This window comes from Panulirus ornatus, chromosome 3 (assembly GCF_036320965.1).
Source record: "Panulirus ornatus isolate Po-2019 chromosome 3, ASM3632096v1, whole genome shotgun sequence".
NCBI classification, from domain to species: Eukaryota; Metazoa; Arthropoda; class Malacostraca; order Decapoda; family Palinuridae; genus Panulirus; species Panulirus ornatus.
The window spans coordinates 2,487,034-2,504,588 of record NC_092226.1 but is presented as its reverse complement, the minus strand read 5'-3'; the positions used below and the strand labels follow the sequence as shown (position 1 = coordinate 2,504,588).

Sequence of the window (17,555 nt, the reverse complement as noted above, 5' to 3'; positions counted from 1 at the left end):
CTTTTGGCAAAATGATAGGAGTAATAGACAGAAGTAGTAGGTATGAACATTGGACAGAAGCATTAGGTAGAAGTATTAGGTTGGAACATTAAGTTGGAGCATTACATATATGTAATAGGTTGAAACATTAGGAGGCACATTAGGAAGTAGTAGTTGGTAAGTAATTAAGTAGTAACCTCTAAAAACAATTTGCTAGAGATGCCCTCTACCAGTGGCCAGTTAAGGGTGAATCACAAAAGGCTAAAAAGTGGCACTGGAGTTCACCAATTATGAAGACTCTTTTACCACAGCCAACCCCTTGAGTGACTTCCTGAAGGGAAAAAGCATCAAATATATCTACAGGATCTTCATCATCAGTGCTATCCTAACACTTATCTACACTTCACACATCATTTCAGTAATCTCCCTCTCACTCAATGAATGCACCATAGTAGAATCACAAGCAATATTCAACCTTTCATCGATATCTGCTTCCTCTACATCATTCTCTCTCCAACAATAAACCTTTTGCATCAGTAAGGAGGCCTGGCATTTTCAGTCTTCAATTTTTTCTTTACAATGGAGGCACTAGACAATGACAAAACTCTACATCATAGCCAGATCTTGAAATACAGAGAGGAATATGAATGGGGAATAGATGAGACAAGGGAAAGTATTTACAAAATTTGGATGAAACAAAATACTTGTCTTTTATCATGTGCCAGGTTACAGTTATCAGGAAAATCCTGTGACAGTAGAGAGTTACAAAGTTTTGAGATGTAGGGGGAAGAACAGCAATCAAAACAGCGAAGCCTTGAGTTGCCAATGGCCACACAGTAATCATGTGATGCAGCAAGTTGCCAAGTTTTGCATGACCTTGCTAGTAGGGGCAGCATGGAAGCAGCCAGCTCAAGGGAGAAAACCCAAGTAATACCTACAGAAAAGGGAAAGTGAACCGATATTGAGACGTAGGGCAAGCAGGTCAAGTTTTGAAGTTAGCCTGGGAAAGTTTACAAGTTGGATCGCTTTTGATTCAACTTTGTCATGTAAGGATGCTGAACTAGAACCATCCCAAATGTGAGAACAGTACTCCATAGAAGTATGGATCAAGCCTTTGCATTAATGGAACAAATGTTCAGAAGAAAAGAAACTTCAGCATCTAAACAGGACTCCCAGTTTCCTACAGACAGACTTATCTATTTCCATAATGTGGAGTTTCCAAGAAAGAGTGGATGCTACAGTAATACCAAGTATGTTCATTGAGTCAAGAGGTGGAATTACAGAATCATCATAGAAGAGAGGAAAGTTGTGAGGAGTTTTCCAAAAAGAAATGGGTAGAAACTGAGTCTTTGAGGCATTAAACTTAACTGGATTTCATCTACCCCACTGAGATGTCCAGTTCAAGTTTAAATTTATTAAGGAAGTTGTGTCAAAACGAGATGCAGGTTGAGTGGGAGATGATACAGCAGAACTGAAGGATGTGGAAAAATGCAGAGTTAAGTTGTCAGAGTATGAGTGCATTAGGTTGTTTGTGAAAGAAAGGAAATCCATAGGAAAAAGGAGAAAAGTATAGGGGCTAGGACAGAACACTGATGAACACCAATATTGATCAAAAGATGAAAAAGCTGATCCATCAACAACCACACATATAGATCAGCCAGAGAGGAAGTTAGATATGAGGGAACAAAGTGAGGAAGGGAAGCCAAAAGAGGGGAGCTTAGAGATGAGAGAGACCCTGATGCTTATTGCACTTCCTTTGAAAAAAGGAACACTTGGCCTCAGGAATAAAATACTTGCAATGATTATGGGCAGTGATACATGCTGAACAGGAGTTGGAGGAGGGAAAGTTTTTCAAAGCTTGACATGCCTCATCCCTTGCCTGAATGGCCTCAAAACTAGAATGGCAGAATCATTTACTGGCAGACGAAGTTGTCTTGGAGGAAGAGTGGATAAATGTTTCCATTCTTACAACAATCACATTGTTGAAGGCCAAAGATTCTGCCAAGCATTTACTAATAAGGGTGTATAAACAGCATTTCAAGAATCAGCAGCTGCACTGATGCTTCCTTCACCCTAATAATATTTTTGCCTCTGTTCATTGCAGCACATACATTGTTAAAAAAAAACTACATTCATTTACTTTTCAATGCTTGTAAAATTCCATGGTCACAAGGCTGAATTTAAGATGCCATACCAGTTCAAAGTTTTTTCACTTCACACTTGATCACCGTTTCCTGCATTAATGAAGTAACACCAGGAACAGGCAAAGAAAGGCCACATCCATTCTCTGCCATGTAAAATGCAATGACACCACATCTCCCTATCCACAACTAGGCCCACAGATCTTTCAATGCTTTACCCCGGATGCTTCACATGACCTGGTTCAGTCCATTACCAGCACAACAACCCCAGTATAATACAACATACCAATACAATCTATCCTGTGTATGCCTTTCATCTCCTGCATGATCAGCCTTTGATCACTCATAATCTTTTTCACTCCATCCTTACACCTTCTTGTCCTCTCCACTTCTGACACATATATCCTCTTGGCAAATCTTTCCTTACTCATTCTTTCCATACATCCAAACCACTTCAACACACCCTCTTTAGCTCTCATAACCACACTCTTTTTATGGCTGTACATCGTTCTTACCCATTCATTACTTACTTGATCAAACCATCTCACACCATATATTGTCCTCCATCATTTCATTTCCAACACATCCATCCTCCTCCACACAACCTTATCTACAGCTCATGCCTCGTATCCATATTATATTGTTGGGACTACTACTCCTTCAAATACACCCAATTTTGCACTCCCAGATCAATTTCTCTCTTTCTACACATTCTCCACTGCTCCTACAACCTTCACCCTCTCCCCCACCCCATAACACTGCTTCCATGGTTCCATTTGCCCTCATATTCACTCTCAGATATCTAAAACACTTCGTTACCTCCAATTTTTCTTCATTCAAACTCACACCCCAACTAACCTGTCCCTTAACCCTTCTAAACCTTATAATCTTGCTTTTATTCATATTCACTCTCAACTTTCTCCCTTCACACACACTTCCAAACTCTGTCACCAACTTCTGCAGTTTCTCACACGCATCTTCCACTAGTGCTGTATCATCAGCAAATAACAACTGACTCACTTCCCAGGCCCTCTCACACATTTACTGCTCTCTCCATCCTGTCCATGAATAAATTGAACAACCATGTTGACATTAACCATTTGACATCAACCATTCTCTTCCTACTCGTACACAAGCCTTACACCCTTGGAAAAACTTCACACTGCTTCTACCAAACTTTCCTTCCACACCATATATTCTTAAGACTTTCCACAATGCATCCCTATCAACCCTATCACATGCTTTCTTCAGATCCATAAATACCACATACAAATCCATCTGCTTTTCTAAATATTTCTTACGCACATTCGTTAAAACAAACACCTGATCCACACATCCTTTACCACTTTTGAAACCACAATGCTCCTCCCCAATCTGATGCTCTGTATTTGCCTTCAACCTCTCAATCAATACCCTCCCATACAACTTACCAGGTATACTCAGTATACTTATACCTATGTAGTTTGAACACTCAACTTTATCCCCCTTCCCTTTAAACAACGGCATTATACCACGATCCATGCATACACTGAAAATCATTACCAACCAATAAACATCACAGACATCCACTTTCTTAATAAATTCGACCGCAATACCATCTACTACCTTGCCGCATTTCATCTTTTGCAAGGCTTTCACCATCTCTTCTCTCTTCCCCAAACCAATTTCCATGACTCTCACTTTGCATACCACCCCAACCAAAACAAGCTACATCTACCACTCTACCATCAAACATGTTCAGAAGTCCTTTAGAATACTCAGTCCATCTCCTCCTCACTTCATCATACCTCTCATCACTTCCCCTTTGCCTCCTTCACCAATGTTCCCATTCATCCTCTTATCTTTCATACAGCATTTACCTCCTTCCAAATCATGTTTTTAACCTTAAAGTTTACCATTAGTCAATTATCCCAACTTTTATTTGCCCTCTTTTTCAACCCCTGCATGTTCCCCTTGATCTGCTTTCTCTCATATATCCCTCAATTATTTACATTCCCTCCCTGTAAGTACTGCCCGAATGCCTCAATTTTCTCTTTCACTAGCAACTTTACTTCATCCTACCACTCACTACCCTCTCTAGTCTACCCACCTCCCACTTTTCACATGCCACATGCATCTCTTGCACATGCTGTCACCACTTCCCTAAATACCTCCCATTCATCACCCATTCCCCTCACTTCATTTACTATCACCTCTTGCCCCTCTATACTTAATCTTTCCTGGTATTTCTTCTCAAGTCTCTCATCCCACCTCACTTACTCTCACCACTCTCTTCTCCCTGACAATGTTTCCCCTTTTTTGAAAGCCTCTACAAATCTTCACCCTTGCCTCCACAAGACAGGGGTCATACATCATATATCACACCATCTGCCCCTTTCCAAAAGTCTCTCTTTACCACTTACCAACAAATAAGCTGACCATCTCTCCTACTCACATAAATATACTTTTGTATATCATTCTTTTTAAACCAGGTATTCCCAATCACAAGTCCTTTTTCAGACCATTACTCCACAAGCTCTTCAGTATTTCCATTCATAGCACTGCATACCCTATGCTCATCAATTATACCCTCAACTGCCACATTACTTACCTTTGCTTCCACATTATCCATCACTAATAACTGGTTTCTTCCATTAAAACTGCTGACACACATATTGAGCTGCTCCCTCTCATGATCTTTCTTCTCATGGCCAGGTGCATAAACCTTAATAATCACCCATCTCTTGCCATCCACTTTCAATTTTAACCAAATCAATCTAGAATTTACTTCATTACACACTATCATACATTCCCATAATTGCTTCAGAAGTAGTGCTACTCCCTCCCAAGCTCTTGTCCTCTCAACAACCTAAGATATTTCCAAAGCATTCTTCCCCTTTACCTTTGAGCTTTCTTTCACTCAGGATGTTTTCCTCAAACATACTACCTATCTCTCCTCTTTTCTCTCATCTTAGTTACATTCACACACATTTAGACACCTCAGCCTAAGTTTGAGTCTCTGTGAAGAGTAAGCACTCCCTGCCTGGCTCCTTCTGCTCCCTCTTTAAGACAATGAAATCTAAAAGAAGGGGGATCCATCCCTTGCTCCCATTTCCATTTACTCTCCTAATAGGGAGTCCAAAAATATCATTCTTCACAAGAAGTTCAGGAGGGGAACTTTCAGAAAAGTTGTCTAGGAACAATAAAATCTTACACTTTCTTACTGTCCAGCTCCCCTACAATGAGCTTGTGCCACTGGAAAAAACAGCTTATTGAACATATCAGAAAATATTTCAACGGTTATCCACACTTTTGTGTTGGCAAAATAATGAACAGGCAAAGTTCATACACCTTTAAAGACCTTGGGTGTTTACTTTTCCTGATCAGTGCCAGTTTACATTTGTGCAAACATCCTGTATTTGCATGTCAAATAACAGTCAGCCTGTCCTTAGCATCTTTAACTCCAGTGGGTGACCTCTCATCAGTCACTGAGATAAAGTTTTTCTAAGATCATAGCACCAGTATGGTGATCTTTCATCAGCATCATAAATCTGTAATTTTCCACTGCTTCACTATCAGCAGAAGCTGTATCACCAAAATTTTTCAGAATTCTTATACAGTGACAGATTTCTGTACCCAATCTACTGAATATTTGCAGTCAATCTTCAGTTCTTCATGACATAGCTTGTTCCATGACAAACATATCATTCAGTGGCACTTGTTCACACCTATGCTGATGAACCCACTCTTTCAACTCATGAACAAAATCATCATTTTTTGCACTATGCAGTGTTTTCCTATTTTTCATCAATATCTGTTCATCAATTTCAGCATAAGAATTAATAAGAATTAATCAAATTGTCTTTCTGTTTCTTGAAATCGTATAGTGTGGTAGTTCCCTCTCCATAATCCTAGGTCACATACCTCACAGACACACCACGTTCAGGTTTCTGCAGTAGCTCCATTTTCTTCACAATTGATAATGAGAGATGCTTACTATTCTTTCTCTCACTGTTACCCAGAGGGACATCTGTAGGTGTTTTTGACATTTTCTTTTGTACATTTTCACCATTTCCCGCACTAGTGAGGTAGCATCTAGAACATTGTGACTGTAAGATAAAATCCAAAAAAGCAAAAAAAAGCAAAGAAATTTCCGAGAATAATGGGCTATGGATAGAGTTGTGCGCAGGAGGATGGATGTGCTGGAAATGAGATGTTTGAGGACAATGTGTGGTGTGAGGTGGTTTGATCGAGTAAGTAACGTAAGGGTAAGAGAGATGTGTGGAAATAAAAAGAGCGTGGTTGAGAGAGCAGAAGAGGGTGTTTTGAAATGGTTTGGGCACATGGAGAGAATGAGTGAGGAAAGATTGACCAAGAGGATATATGTGTCGGAGGTGGAGGGAACGAGGAGAAGAGGGAGACCAAATTGGAGGTGGAAAGATGGAGTGAAAAAGATTTTGTGTGATCAGGGGCCTGAACATGCAGGAGGGTGTAAGGAGGGCAAGGAATAGAGTGAATTGGAGCGATGTGGTATACAGGGGTTGACGTGCTGTCAGTGGAGTGAATCAAGGCATGTGAGGCGTCTGGGGTGGACCATGGAAAGCTGTGTAGGTAATGTATACACGTGTGTGGACATGTGTATGTACATGTGTATGGGGGGGGGGGGGGCATTTCTTTCGTCTGTTTCCTTGCGCTACCTCGCAGACGCGGGAGACAGCGACAAAGTATAAAAAAAAAAAAAAAAAAAAAAAATGCACATACATGTGGCTGGTAGCAGTGATCACAAACAACTGATTCATGTGAGAAGAGGTTAAACGTGTGGCACAAATCAGGTGAGCTCGGAACCACTCAAGTTGTTTCTTACACGACTGACACTCCATAAAATACTTCCATTTTTGGAAGTTTTCAGATTTTGGAATTTTGGATTTTGGATTTTCCATCTGGACAGAAAAATATTCCACAGAGCAAAATATTCTTAACATATTTTGTATTTTGTCACCACACTCAAAGAAGAACAAAGAACTAACAGGGAAGGTCCAGAGAAGAGCAATAAAGACTTTTGTCGTATTTTACCGCCATTTCCCATGTTAGCGAGGTAGCACCAGGAACATATGAAGAAAGGCCACATATGCTCACATCCATTCTTTAGTTCTCACATGAAATGCACTGAAACGACACCTCCCTATCCACAACCAGGCCCCACAATTCTTTTCTATTGTTTACCCAAGATGCTTCACATGCCCTGGTTCAGTTCGTTGACAGCATGTTGACCCCTGTAAACCACATTATTCCAATTCACTCTATCCTGGGCATGCCTTTCACCCTCCTGCATGTTTAGGCCCTAATCACTCAAAATCTTTTTCACTCCACCCTTCCATATCCAATTAGGTCCACCTTGTTCTCCCAGTCCCCTCTACTTCTGACATGTCTATTCTTTTTGTCACCCTTTCCTCAATCATTTTCTCTATATGTCCAAACCATTTCAGCACACCCTCTGCAACTCTCTCAGCCACACTCTTTTATTACCACACCTTCCTCTTACCATTTAATTACTTACTTTGATTACTTACTTGATCAAACCAACTTCTTTTTTTATTTCTAACATACTTTGTCGCTGTCTCCCGCGTTAGCGAGGTAGCGCAAGGAAACAGACGAAAGAATGGCCCAACCCACCCACATACACACATGCACATATACATACCTATACATCTCAACGTATCCATGTTTATACACACACAGACATATACATATATACACATGTACATAATTCATACTGTCTGCCCTTATTTATTCCCATTGCCACCTCGCCACACATGAAATAACAACCCCCTCCCCCGCATATGCGCGAGGTAGCACTAGGAAAAGACAACAAAGGCCCCATTCATTCACACTCAGTCTCTAGCTGTCATGTATAATGCACCGAAACCACAGCTCCCTTTCCACATCCAGGCCCCACAGAACTTTCCACGGTTTACCCCAGACACTTCACATGCCCTGGTTCAACCCATTAACAGCACATCAACCCCGGTATACCACATCGTTCCAATTCACTGTATTCCTTGCACGCCTTTCACCCCCCTGCATGTTCAGGCCCCGATCACTCAAAATCTTTTTCAATCCATCTTTCCACCTCCAACTTGGTCTCCCACTTCTCCTCGTTCCCTCCACCTCTGACACATATATCCTCTTTGTCAATCTTTCCTAACTCATTCTCTCCACGTGATCAAACCATTTCAAAACACCCTCGGTTATTTGAAAGAACCAGGAATGGAACAGCCATATGCCATCAAAATTAAAGAAGAAACTTGTTATGAAGGATATAAAAAGTACTCAAAGTATAAGAGTAATGGATGAATGGAATAAACTGAATGAAAATACTGTCAAACAGACAACATACAGAATTTTAAAACTTCAAAAGATTTTATGATAATAGGATATTAGGACAACAGGATAAGAGGGAGATAAGATAATAGGATAAGTGGGAGACTCAACTGGAGGTGGAAAGATGGAGTGAAAAAGATTTTGAGTGATAGGGGCCTGGACATGCAGGAGGGTGAAAGGCGTGCAAGGAATACAGTGAATTGGAACGATGTGGTATACCGGGGTCGACATGCTGTCAATGGATTGAACCAGGGCATGTGAAGCGTCTGGGGTAAACCATGGAAAGTTCTGTGGGGCCTGGATGTGGAAAGGGAGCTGTGGTTTCAGTGCATTATTACATGACAGCTAGAGACTGAGTGTGAATGAATGTGGCCTTTGTAGCCTTTTCCTAGCGCTACCTCGCGCACATGCGGGGGGGAGGGGGTTGTTATTTTACGTGTGGTGGGGTGGCGATGGGAATGAATAAAGGCAGACAGTATGAATTATGTACATGTGTATATATGTATATGTCTGTGTGTGTATATATATGTATACATTGAGATGTATAGGTATGTATATTTGCGTGTGTGGATGTGTATGTATATACATGTGCATGTGGGTGGGTTGGGCCATTCTTTCACCTGTTTCCTTGGGCTACCTCGCTAACGTAGGAGACAGTGACAAAAGTAAAATAGAATAGGATGATTCAGGAGATAGAGCCCTAAAAGTATAAAACTCCCCTCCCATACAGCACATGTAATTACATTACAGCCCTGAGCGGACAATTGTGGTAAGTAGCAGCTGGTAGGCAGTCAACAACCAGGAAGGTACACTACTAGTACCACCTATCTGGGTACTAGGAGGGTTAAAGTTGGATGTGTGGTTGCCATGTTGCACTCCTCTGACCCAGACAGTTGTCTTTCTCTGTCTCACCTACCCATGGACTATTGGCATTCTGTCCATGAACATGCAATCTCTCCTTGTCATATATAACACCTAACAACACTTGACTCGCACAGCTCTTTCTTCGCAACTCTTGATTTACCAATGGTGAGCACTATGAGCTAGCCGTGCTTTGGCAAAATGGTAGGAGCAATAGTTAGAATTAGTAGAGCAATATGTGATGTAAGATGGTTTGATCAAGTTAGTAATTAAAGGGTAAGAGGAAGGTGTGGTAATAAGAGAGTGTGGTTGAGAGAGTTGCAGAGCATTAAGTAGAGGCATTAAGTGGAGATGGTAGGTAGGAGCAATATGTAGTAAAAGTCAGTAGGAACATTGGGTAGAACACTCTGCAAACAATTAATTAGAGTTGCCCTCTGCCAGTGGCCTGTTAAGAGTGAGGCACTAAATGCTAAGAAGTGGCACTAGAGTTCACTAGTTATGGAGACTCTACTGCTGTGGCAATCCCCTTGAGGGAGTTCCAGGTGGGAGCAGGCATCAGAGATATATAGATAGATAGACAGTGAGCAATTATAAGGTCATTGAATCTTTATGAGCGAGAATCAGCAGGCCATATGTAAGCTAATCACAAAAAAGGGTGAATCGTAATGGTTAAACTCAATTTTTTGGATGAATTGGTGTTTAAACACATACCCCAAGAGAGCACATCATCTCTTGGTTGCTTGTGTAAGTGTAAAAATTAGTCATTAAAACCAAAGGTTTACCTTGTGCATAAAATATAAATGCGGAAATCTGCATTCATTAAACAGCTATGAAACTTAGAAACAAGCATGGTAAATCTTACTCCTTTTGTGTATGCATAAATCAATTTGCTCTTCTTGTACATTACCTAGACAACCATCCATTAATATCAAAATTACTGTTTCAAAGATTCTAATGAGGCCAAGAATTTAAACACTAAAAGCTCTATCAAACATTTTAGTCATCATGTACTTATCCAAACATTTGTGTTTCACAAGTTTTTCTAAGATAGTTAGGTTATCTTGTGCAAACCAATTTACAGCTTACACGATTACAGATAAAAGTAGCCCAAAACAAATGAAAGCTAGCAAGAAAAAAAATGGCAAGAAGTAGTAGTAATTTTGAAGGGACAGCGTGGAGTTTGAAAACCTTGAAACCAATGAGTGAAACTACAGAGTAAATTTGGCCAGAAAGATATTTTGTAAAAAAAATTATAATCAACAATATAGTTTTTTCTCAAACAGTGCCTCATTTCCAAGGAGAAAGCTTTCATATGAAGGTGCAGTGGATTCTGCATGTTCTGAAATACTTATGAAAGAATTATCCTTGTGACAAGGAGAGCCAAGATTTCTATGAATACATGAATTCTATATCCATGCCAGCAAAATCCATGTTCTGAAATACTTATGAAAGAATTATCCTTGTGACAAGGAGAGCCAAGATTTCTATGAAAACTAATTTTATACTAATGCCAGCAAAAACTTTAAGAAAGTAAAGTCAAAGAGGTCACAGGGAAAGTAAATATAATGAAATTCAAGATTTATAATTATCCTGAGGAGGGGGAAAAAAATTCTACCCTGTATTCCCTGCATGTCACAGAAAGCAACTGAAAGAGGCAGGAATAGAGGGCTGGAAACACATCACTTCTTGTATTTCAATTCCTAAAGGAGGGAACAAAAGAAAACCAGGCAGAGTGTGCTCATCCTCCTTTAAGGCTTGGGCTGGGGTGTCTAAATGAGTGGGATGTAATTAAGATTAGAAGAGAGTACACAAAGGTAGTATATCTAAGGAAGAAACCTTGATGTTCTGGCTCTGAGTGAAACAAAGCTTGAGGGTACAGGGGAAGAATGGTTTGGAAATATCTTAAGAGGAAAGTCAGGGTTTGGTGAGAGGACAAGAACTAAAAAAAAGTAGCAATACTCCTGATGTAGGAGTTGTGGGAGTGCGTGGTAGAGCGTACAGAGGTAAATTCTAGATTGATGTGGGTAAAACAAAGTGGATGGTGACAGATGCACCTGGCCATGAGAGATCAAGAAGGGCAAGTGTTTTGAGAGCAGTAGAAAAAGTGTGTCTGTAGTTTTGATGGAAGAGACTAGGCATCAATGATGGATGATTTAAATGCGAAGGAAAATAATGTAGCAGTATAGGGTACAATTGGATTGCATGGGGTATCCAGTGATTTGAATGTAACTGCTGAAGAGCTTGTTTAAAAAGATATCCACAAGTATACATATCTGAGTAGGAGAGAGGGTCAAAGGGCATTACTGGATTGCTGATTAACTGATAGGCATGTAAAAGAGAAACTATTGGATATGAATGTGCTGAAAGGGGCAGATGGTGGGATGTCTGATTACTATTTTGTGGAGGTAAGAGAGAAGATTTGTAGAGGTTTTCAAAAAAGAGAATACAATATTGAGGAGAGAAGAGTGGTGAGAGTAAGTGAGCATGCAAAGGAAACTTGTATGAAGAAATACCTGTAGACATTAAGTGTAGAATGGCAAAAGGTGAAAATAAATGAAGCAAGGGGAATTGTGAGGAACAGGTAGTGTTTAGGGAAGTGGTGATGGCATGTGCAAGAAATGCATGTGGCATGCGAAAGGGAGGAGGTGGGCAGATTAGAAAGGGTAGTGTGAGGTAAAATGAAGAAGTGAAGTTGCTAGTGAAATTGGATATTGAGGAAACTGGACAGTACTTACTGGGAAGGATTGCAAATGTTTGGGAGATGTATGAAACAAAGTGGCAGGAGGTTAAGGGGAAGGTGCTGGAGTTGAAAAAGAGGGCAAATGAGAGTTAGGGTGAGCAAGTATCAGTACACTTTGGGAGAATAAAAAGATGCTTTGAAAGGAGGTAAATACTATGCAAAAGGCAATAGAACAAATTGGAACATCAGTGAGAGGGACAAAGGGGGAAATATCAACCAAGTGAGAATAAGTAAACTCTAGGAGGAATAAGATATTTTGGAGGGGGTAAATAATGTGTGAAAGACAAAAGAGTAAATGGGAACAGCAGTGAAGGGGGCAAAAAGGGAAGTGTTAACTGGTAATGATAAACTGATGAGAAAGAGTGAGTATTTTGAAGATTGCTAAATGTGTTTGATGAGAGACTGGCAGATGTAGGGAATGCAAAGGGAATGAATTGTGGAGTGGCAGAGTAGGTGAAACATAATACTATGATGTGGTATAGGCGTGCAGAAAGAAACAGTGGAAGAATGCGTGGATTGGTGAGTGCAAGGAAGGCATGCAAAGACAGAAATAAGTGGAGGTTCTTTTGCCATGGCAACCCCCTTGATGAGAGTTCCTGCAGGAAATGGGCATCAGAGATATAGATAGATGGATGTATTATGTTTTGGTTAGGGTGGTATGCAAAGTTGAGAGAGTCATAGACAGTGGTTTGGTGAAGAAAGAAGAGGTGGTGAAAGCCTTGGACAAGATGAAGTGCTGCAAGGCAAACAGAGCGGATGGTAATCCTGCTGTCTTTATTAAGAAAGGGGGTACCCGTGTTGTTGACTGGTTGGTAATTAAGTTAGGTTAGGTGTCTGAGGACTGGCAGAATGCATTTACAGTGAGACTGTAAAAAGGAAAGGAAGATAAAGGTGAGAATTCAAACTAAAGGAGTATAGGTTTGTTAAGTATACCTGTTAAGTTGTATGCAAGGTTATTGATTGAGAGGTTGAAGGCATGTACAGGGCATCAGACCGGGGAGGAGCAGTGTGGTTTTAGAGGTGGGAGATAATGTGCAGATCAGGTGTTTGCTTCAAAGGATGTATGTGAGAAATACTTAGAAATACAGGATTTGTATGTGGCATTTATTGATCTGGATAAGGTATATGATAGGGGTGATAGAGATGCTTTGTAGAAGATCTTAAGAATATATGGTGAGGGAAGAAAGCTACTAAAAACAATAAGAGCTTTTATAAAATCAAGGGTTTAAGGCCTCTGTATGGTTAGGAAGAGAGGAGAGTGAATGGTTCCCAGTGAAGGTTGGTCTGTGGCAGAGGTGTGTGATTTTATCACGAGTGTCCATTTTGTTTATGGATGGGGTGTTGAGGAAGGTAAATGTGAGTCTTGGAGAGAGGGGTAAGTATGCTGTCTGTAGGGAAGAAAGGACCTGGAAAATGAGTCAGTTGTTTGCTGATGATACAGCACTGATGGCAGATTCAAGTGAGAAAATGCAGAAATTAGCGACAGTCCGGAAGAGAGTGTGAAAGGAGAAAGTTGAGTGAATGTGAATAAAAGCAAGGGTATTAAGTTTAGCAGGGTTGAGGGAAAGGTTAGTTAGAGGTGTGAGTTTGAATGGAGAAAATTGGAGGAAAAAAGTAAAGTGTCTCAGATATCTGGAGTGGATGTGACAGCGAACGGAACATGGAAGCTAAGTCAGTCATTGGGTGGGGGAGGGGGTGAAGGTTCTGGAAACGCTAAAGAATGTGTGGAAAGAAAACATTATCTGAGAGGGTAAAAATGGAAAGTTTGAAGGAAGGGCAGTCCCAGCAATATTACATGAATGTAAGGCATGGGCTATAGATAAGGCTCTGCAGAGGAGGGTGGATATGATGGAAATGAAATGCTTGAGGACAACACATGGTGTGAGGTGGTTTGATCCAGTAAGTAATGAGAGAGTAAGAGAGATATGTGATCATAAAAAATGTGGTTGAGAGAGCTGAAGAGGGTGTGCTGATATGGTCTGGGCATATGGAAAGAATGAGTAAGGAAAGCTTGACAAAGAGGATATATGTGTCAGAAGTGGAGGAAACAATGATAATGGAAAGACCAAAATGAAAATGGAAGGATAGAGTGAAAAGCATTTTGAGTGATCACAGACTTAACATGCCAGAGGGTGAAAGTCGTGCAAAGGATAGAGTGAACTGTAACAATGTGGTAGGTATACTGGAGTTGACATGCTGTTAATGGACTAAACCAGGGCATGTAAAGTGTTCAGGATAAACCACGGAAAGGTCTGTGGGGTCTGGTTTTGGATAAAGAGCTAAGGTTTCAATGCATTATACACAACAGATAGAGAATGGTTGTAAGTGGATGTGGCCTTTGTTCATTTGTTCCTGGCAATACCTCGACATTACAGGAAATGACAATGACATGAAAAAAATTTATATTCAGAACTCACCCTGACTGTGTGGTGATGACTGCGGTTGCTGTGTTGTGGCGGGAACTGGGGCAGCTGCAACAGTATTGTTAGTTGTGAGGGTTCCTCCAGGAGTACTAGCATTGGGAGTTGACCCAGCGGAAGGAGTAGTTGATGCAGAACTGGGATTACCAAGATAAATCTCAGCAATTTTGTTTAGTTGTTCACGCAGAAGTCTTGTCAGAGTCTGAGTCCATTCTGGGGAAAAAATAATCAACGTAATATATCTATATCAATCAATCACCATTAATTTCATTCCAAATTCCATAGAGCGAAATATCTATACAGATACTCATCCTACACCCAGTATATTAACCAACCCTTAAAAAGCACTACAAAAAGACCTTGTCACCACATTATGTGCATAAAAATGAAAAAAACATCTAAAACATATGAAATCCTTGTAAAATCAAAGACAGGCATGCACTGTTATGAAAAATTACAAAATGTTTCCCTTATCTATCTTTGTTATGCTGTGGTGAAGTGTTGAATAAAGTTTCCGAGTCCTGCCCAGATGGTGCCTTGATGCACAGTGGAGAAAAAAAACGTGCATACCAAAGAGGTATCCAGTGTTATGAATGGAAATGGTGAAGAGCTTGTGGAGTTGTGTGCAGATAAAAGATTGGTGATTAGGAAGACCTGGTTCAAAAACACAGATATAAAAAAGTATATGTAGGTGAGTAGGAGATGGGGTCAAAGGGGCATTACTAGGTTACGTGTTAATTGATAGGCAGGTAAATGGACACCTTTGGATGTAAATGTGCTGAGAGGAGCAGCTGGTGGGATGTCTGATCATTATCTTGGGGAGGTAAAGGTGAAGATCAGTAGAGGTTTTCAGAAATGGAGAGAGAATGTTGGGGAGAAGAGAGTGGTGAGATTAAGCGAGCTTGGAAAGGAGACTTGTGAGAGAAAGTACCAGGAGACTGAGGGTAGAATGGCAAAAGGTGAGAGCAAATGACATGAGGGGAGTGGGTGAGGAATGGAATATATTTTGGGAAGCAGTGATGGCATGTGCAAGAGATGCATATGGCATGAGAAAAGTGGGAGGTGAGCAGATTGGAATGGATAGTGAGTGGTGGGATGAAGAAGTAAAGTTGTTTGTGAGATAAAAAAGCGAGGCATTTGGACAATATGTGCAAGGAAGGAGTGCAAATGACTAGATGTATAAAAGAAAGTGGCTGGACGTCAAGAGGAAGGTGCAAAGGTTAAAAAAGAGGGCAAATGAGAGTTGGGAGGAGAGAGTATCATTAAACTTTATGGAAATGAAAAAATGTTTTGGAAGGAGGTAAATAACCTGCGTAAGACAAGAGAACAAATGGGAACATTGGTGAAGGGGACATGGGGTGAAGGGATAATAGGTAGTGATGAAGAGAGCAGGAGATGGAGTGAGTATTCTGAAGGTTTGTTGAAAGTGTTTGATGAGAAGAGTGGCAGATATAGGGTACTTTGGTCAGGGTGGAATGCGAAGTGAGAGAGTCAGGGAGAGTGGTTTTAGTGAAGAGGGAAGAGGTGGTGCAAGCCTTGTGGAAGATAAAATATGGCAAGATGGTGGGTATGGATGGTATTCAGTTGAATTTATTAAGAAAGGAGGTGACTGTGTTGTTGAGTGGTTGATAAGGATAATCAATGTATGTATGGATCATGGTGAAGTGCCTGAGGATTAGCGGAGGCATGTATAGTGCCACTGTAAAAAGACAAAAGGGAATAAAGGTGTGTTCAAACTATGGAGGCATAAGTTTGTTGAATATTCCCGGAAAATTGTATGGGAGGGTATTAAATGAGAGGGTGAAGGTATGTACAAGGCATCAGATTGCAGAGAAACAGTGTGGTTTCAGAAGTGGTAGAGGATGCATGGATTAGGTGTTTGCTTTGAAGAATGGGAGTGAGAAATACTGAGAAAAACATGGATTTATATGTAGCATTTATAGATCTGAGGAAGGCATATGATAGGCAGCAAATAAGAATATGCACATTTGTATATATGTATATGTCTGTGTATGTATATGAGCGTGTGTGGGCGTTTATGTATATACATGCATATGAGGGTGGGTTACGCCATTCTTCATCTGTTTCCTTGTGCTACCTCACTAATGTGGGAGACAGTGGTTAAGTATAATAAATAAGACAAGGGAACAAATGGGAACTTCAGTGAAGGGCGCAAATGGGGAGGTGATAACAAGTAGTGGTGATGTGAGAAGGAGATGGAGTGAGTATTTTGAAGGTTTGTTGAATGTGTTTGATGATAGAGTGGCAGATATAGGGTGTTTTGGTCGAGGTGGTGTGCAAAGTGAGAGGGTTAGGGAAAATGATTTGGTAAACAGAGAAGAGGTAGTAAAAGCTTTGCGGAAGATGAAAGCCGGCAAGGCAGCGGGTTTGGATGTATTGCAGTGGAATTTATTAAAAAAAGGGGGTGACTGTATTGTTGACTGGTTGGTAAGGTTATCTAATGTAAGCATGATTCATGGTGAGGTGCCTGAGGATTGGCGGAATGCTTGCATAGTGCCATTGTACAAAGGCAAAGGGGATAAGAGTGAGTGCTCAAACTACAAAGGTATAAGTTTGTTGAGTATTCCTGGTAAATTATATGGGAGGGTATTGATTGAGAGGGTGAAGGCATGTACAGAGCATCAGACTGAGGAAGAGCAGTGTGGTTTCAGAAGTGGTAAAGGATGTGTGGATCAGGTGTTTGCTTTAAATAATGTATGTGAGGAATACTTAGAAAAGCAAATGGATTTGTATGTAGCATTTATGGATCTGGAGAAGGCATATGATAAGAGTTGATAGAGATGCTCTGTGGAAGGTATTAAGAATATATGGTGTGGAAGGGAAGTTGTTAGAAGCAGTGAAAAGTTTTTATTGAGAATGTAAGGCATGTGTACGTGTAGGAAGAGAGGAAAGTGATTGGTTCTCAGTGAATGTTGGTTTGCGGCAGGGGTGCGTAATGTCTCCATGGTTGTTTAATTTGTTTATGGATGGGGTTGTTAGGGAGGTGAATGCAAGAGTTTTGGAAAGGGGGTAAGTATGCAGTCTGTTGTGAAT

At 40.6% G+C, this 17,555-nt stretch overlaps 1 protein-coding gene across 2 annotated transcripts in view; it reads right to left on the bottom strand.

Annotated features, from left to right (window-relative positions):
- LOC139760017 (mediator of RNA polymerase II transcription subunit 12-like protein) overlaps positions 1 to 17,555 on the bottom strand; it is a 456,094-nt gene that overhangs the window by 347,194 nt on the left and 91,345 nt on the right. For both annotated transcript variants that reach the window (XM_071682758.1, XM_071682766.1), the window contains exon 5: positions 14,499 to 14,714. In XM_071682758.1, coding sequence (XP_071538859.1) covers positions 14,499 to 14,714 — 216 coding nt within the window. The remainder of the gene's footprint in view (positions 1 to 14,498; positions 14,715 to 17,555) is intronic.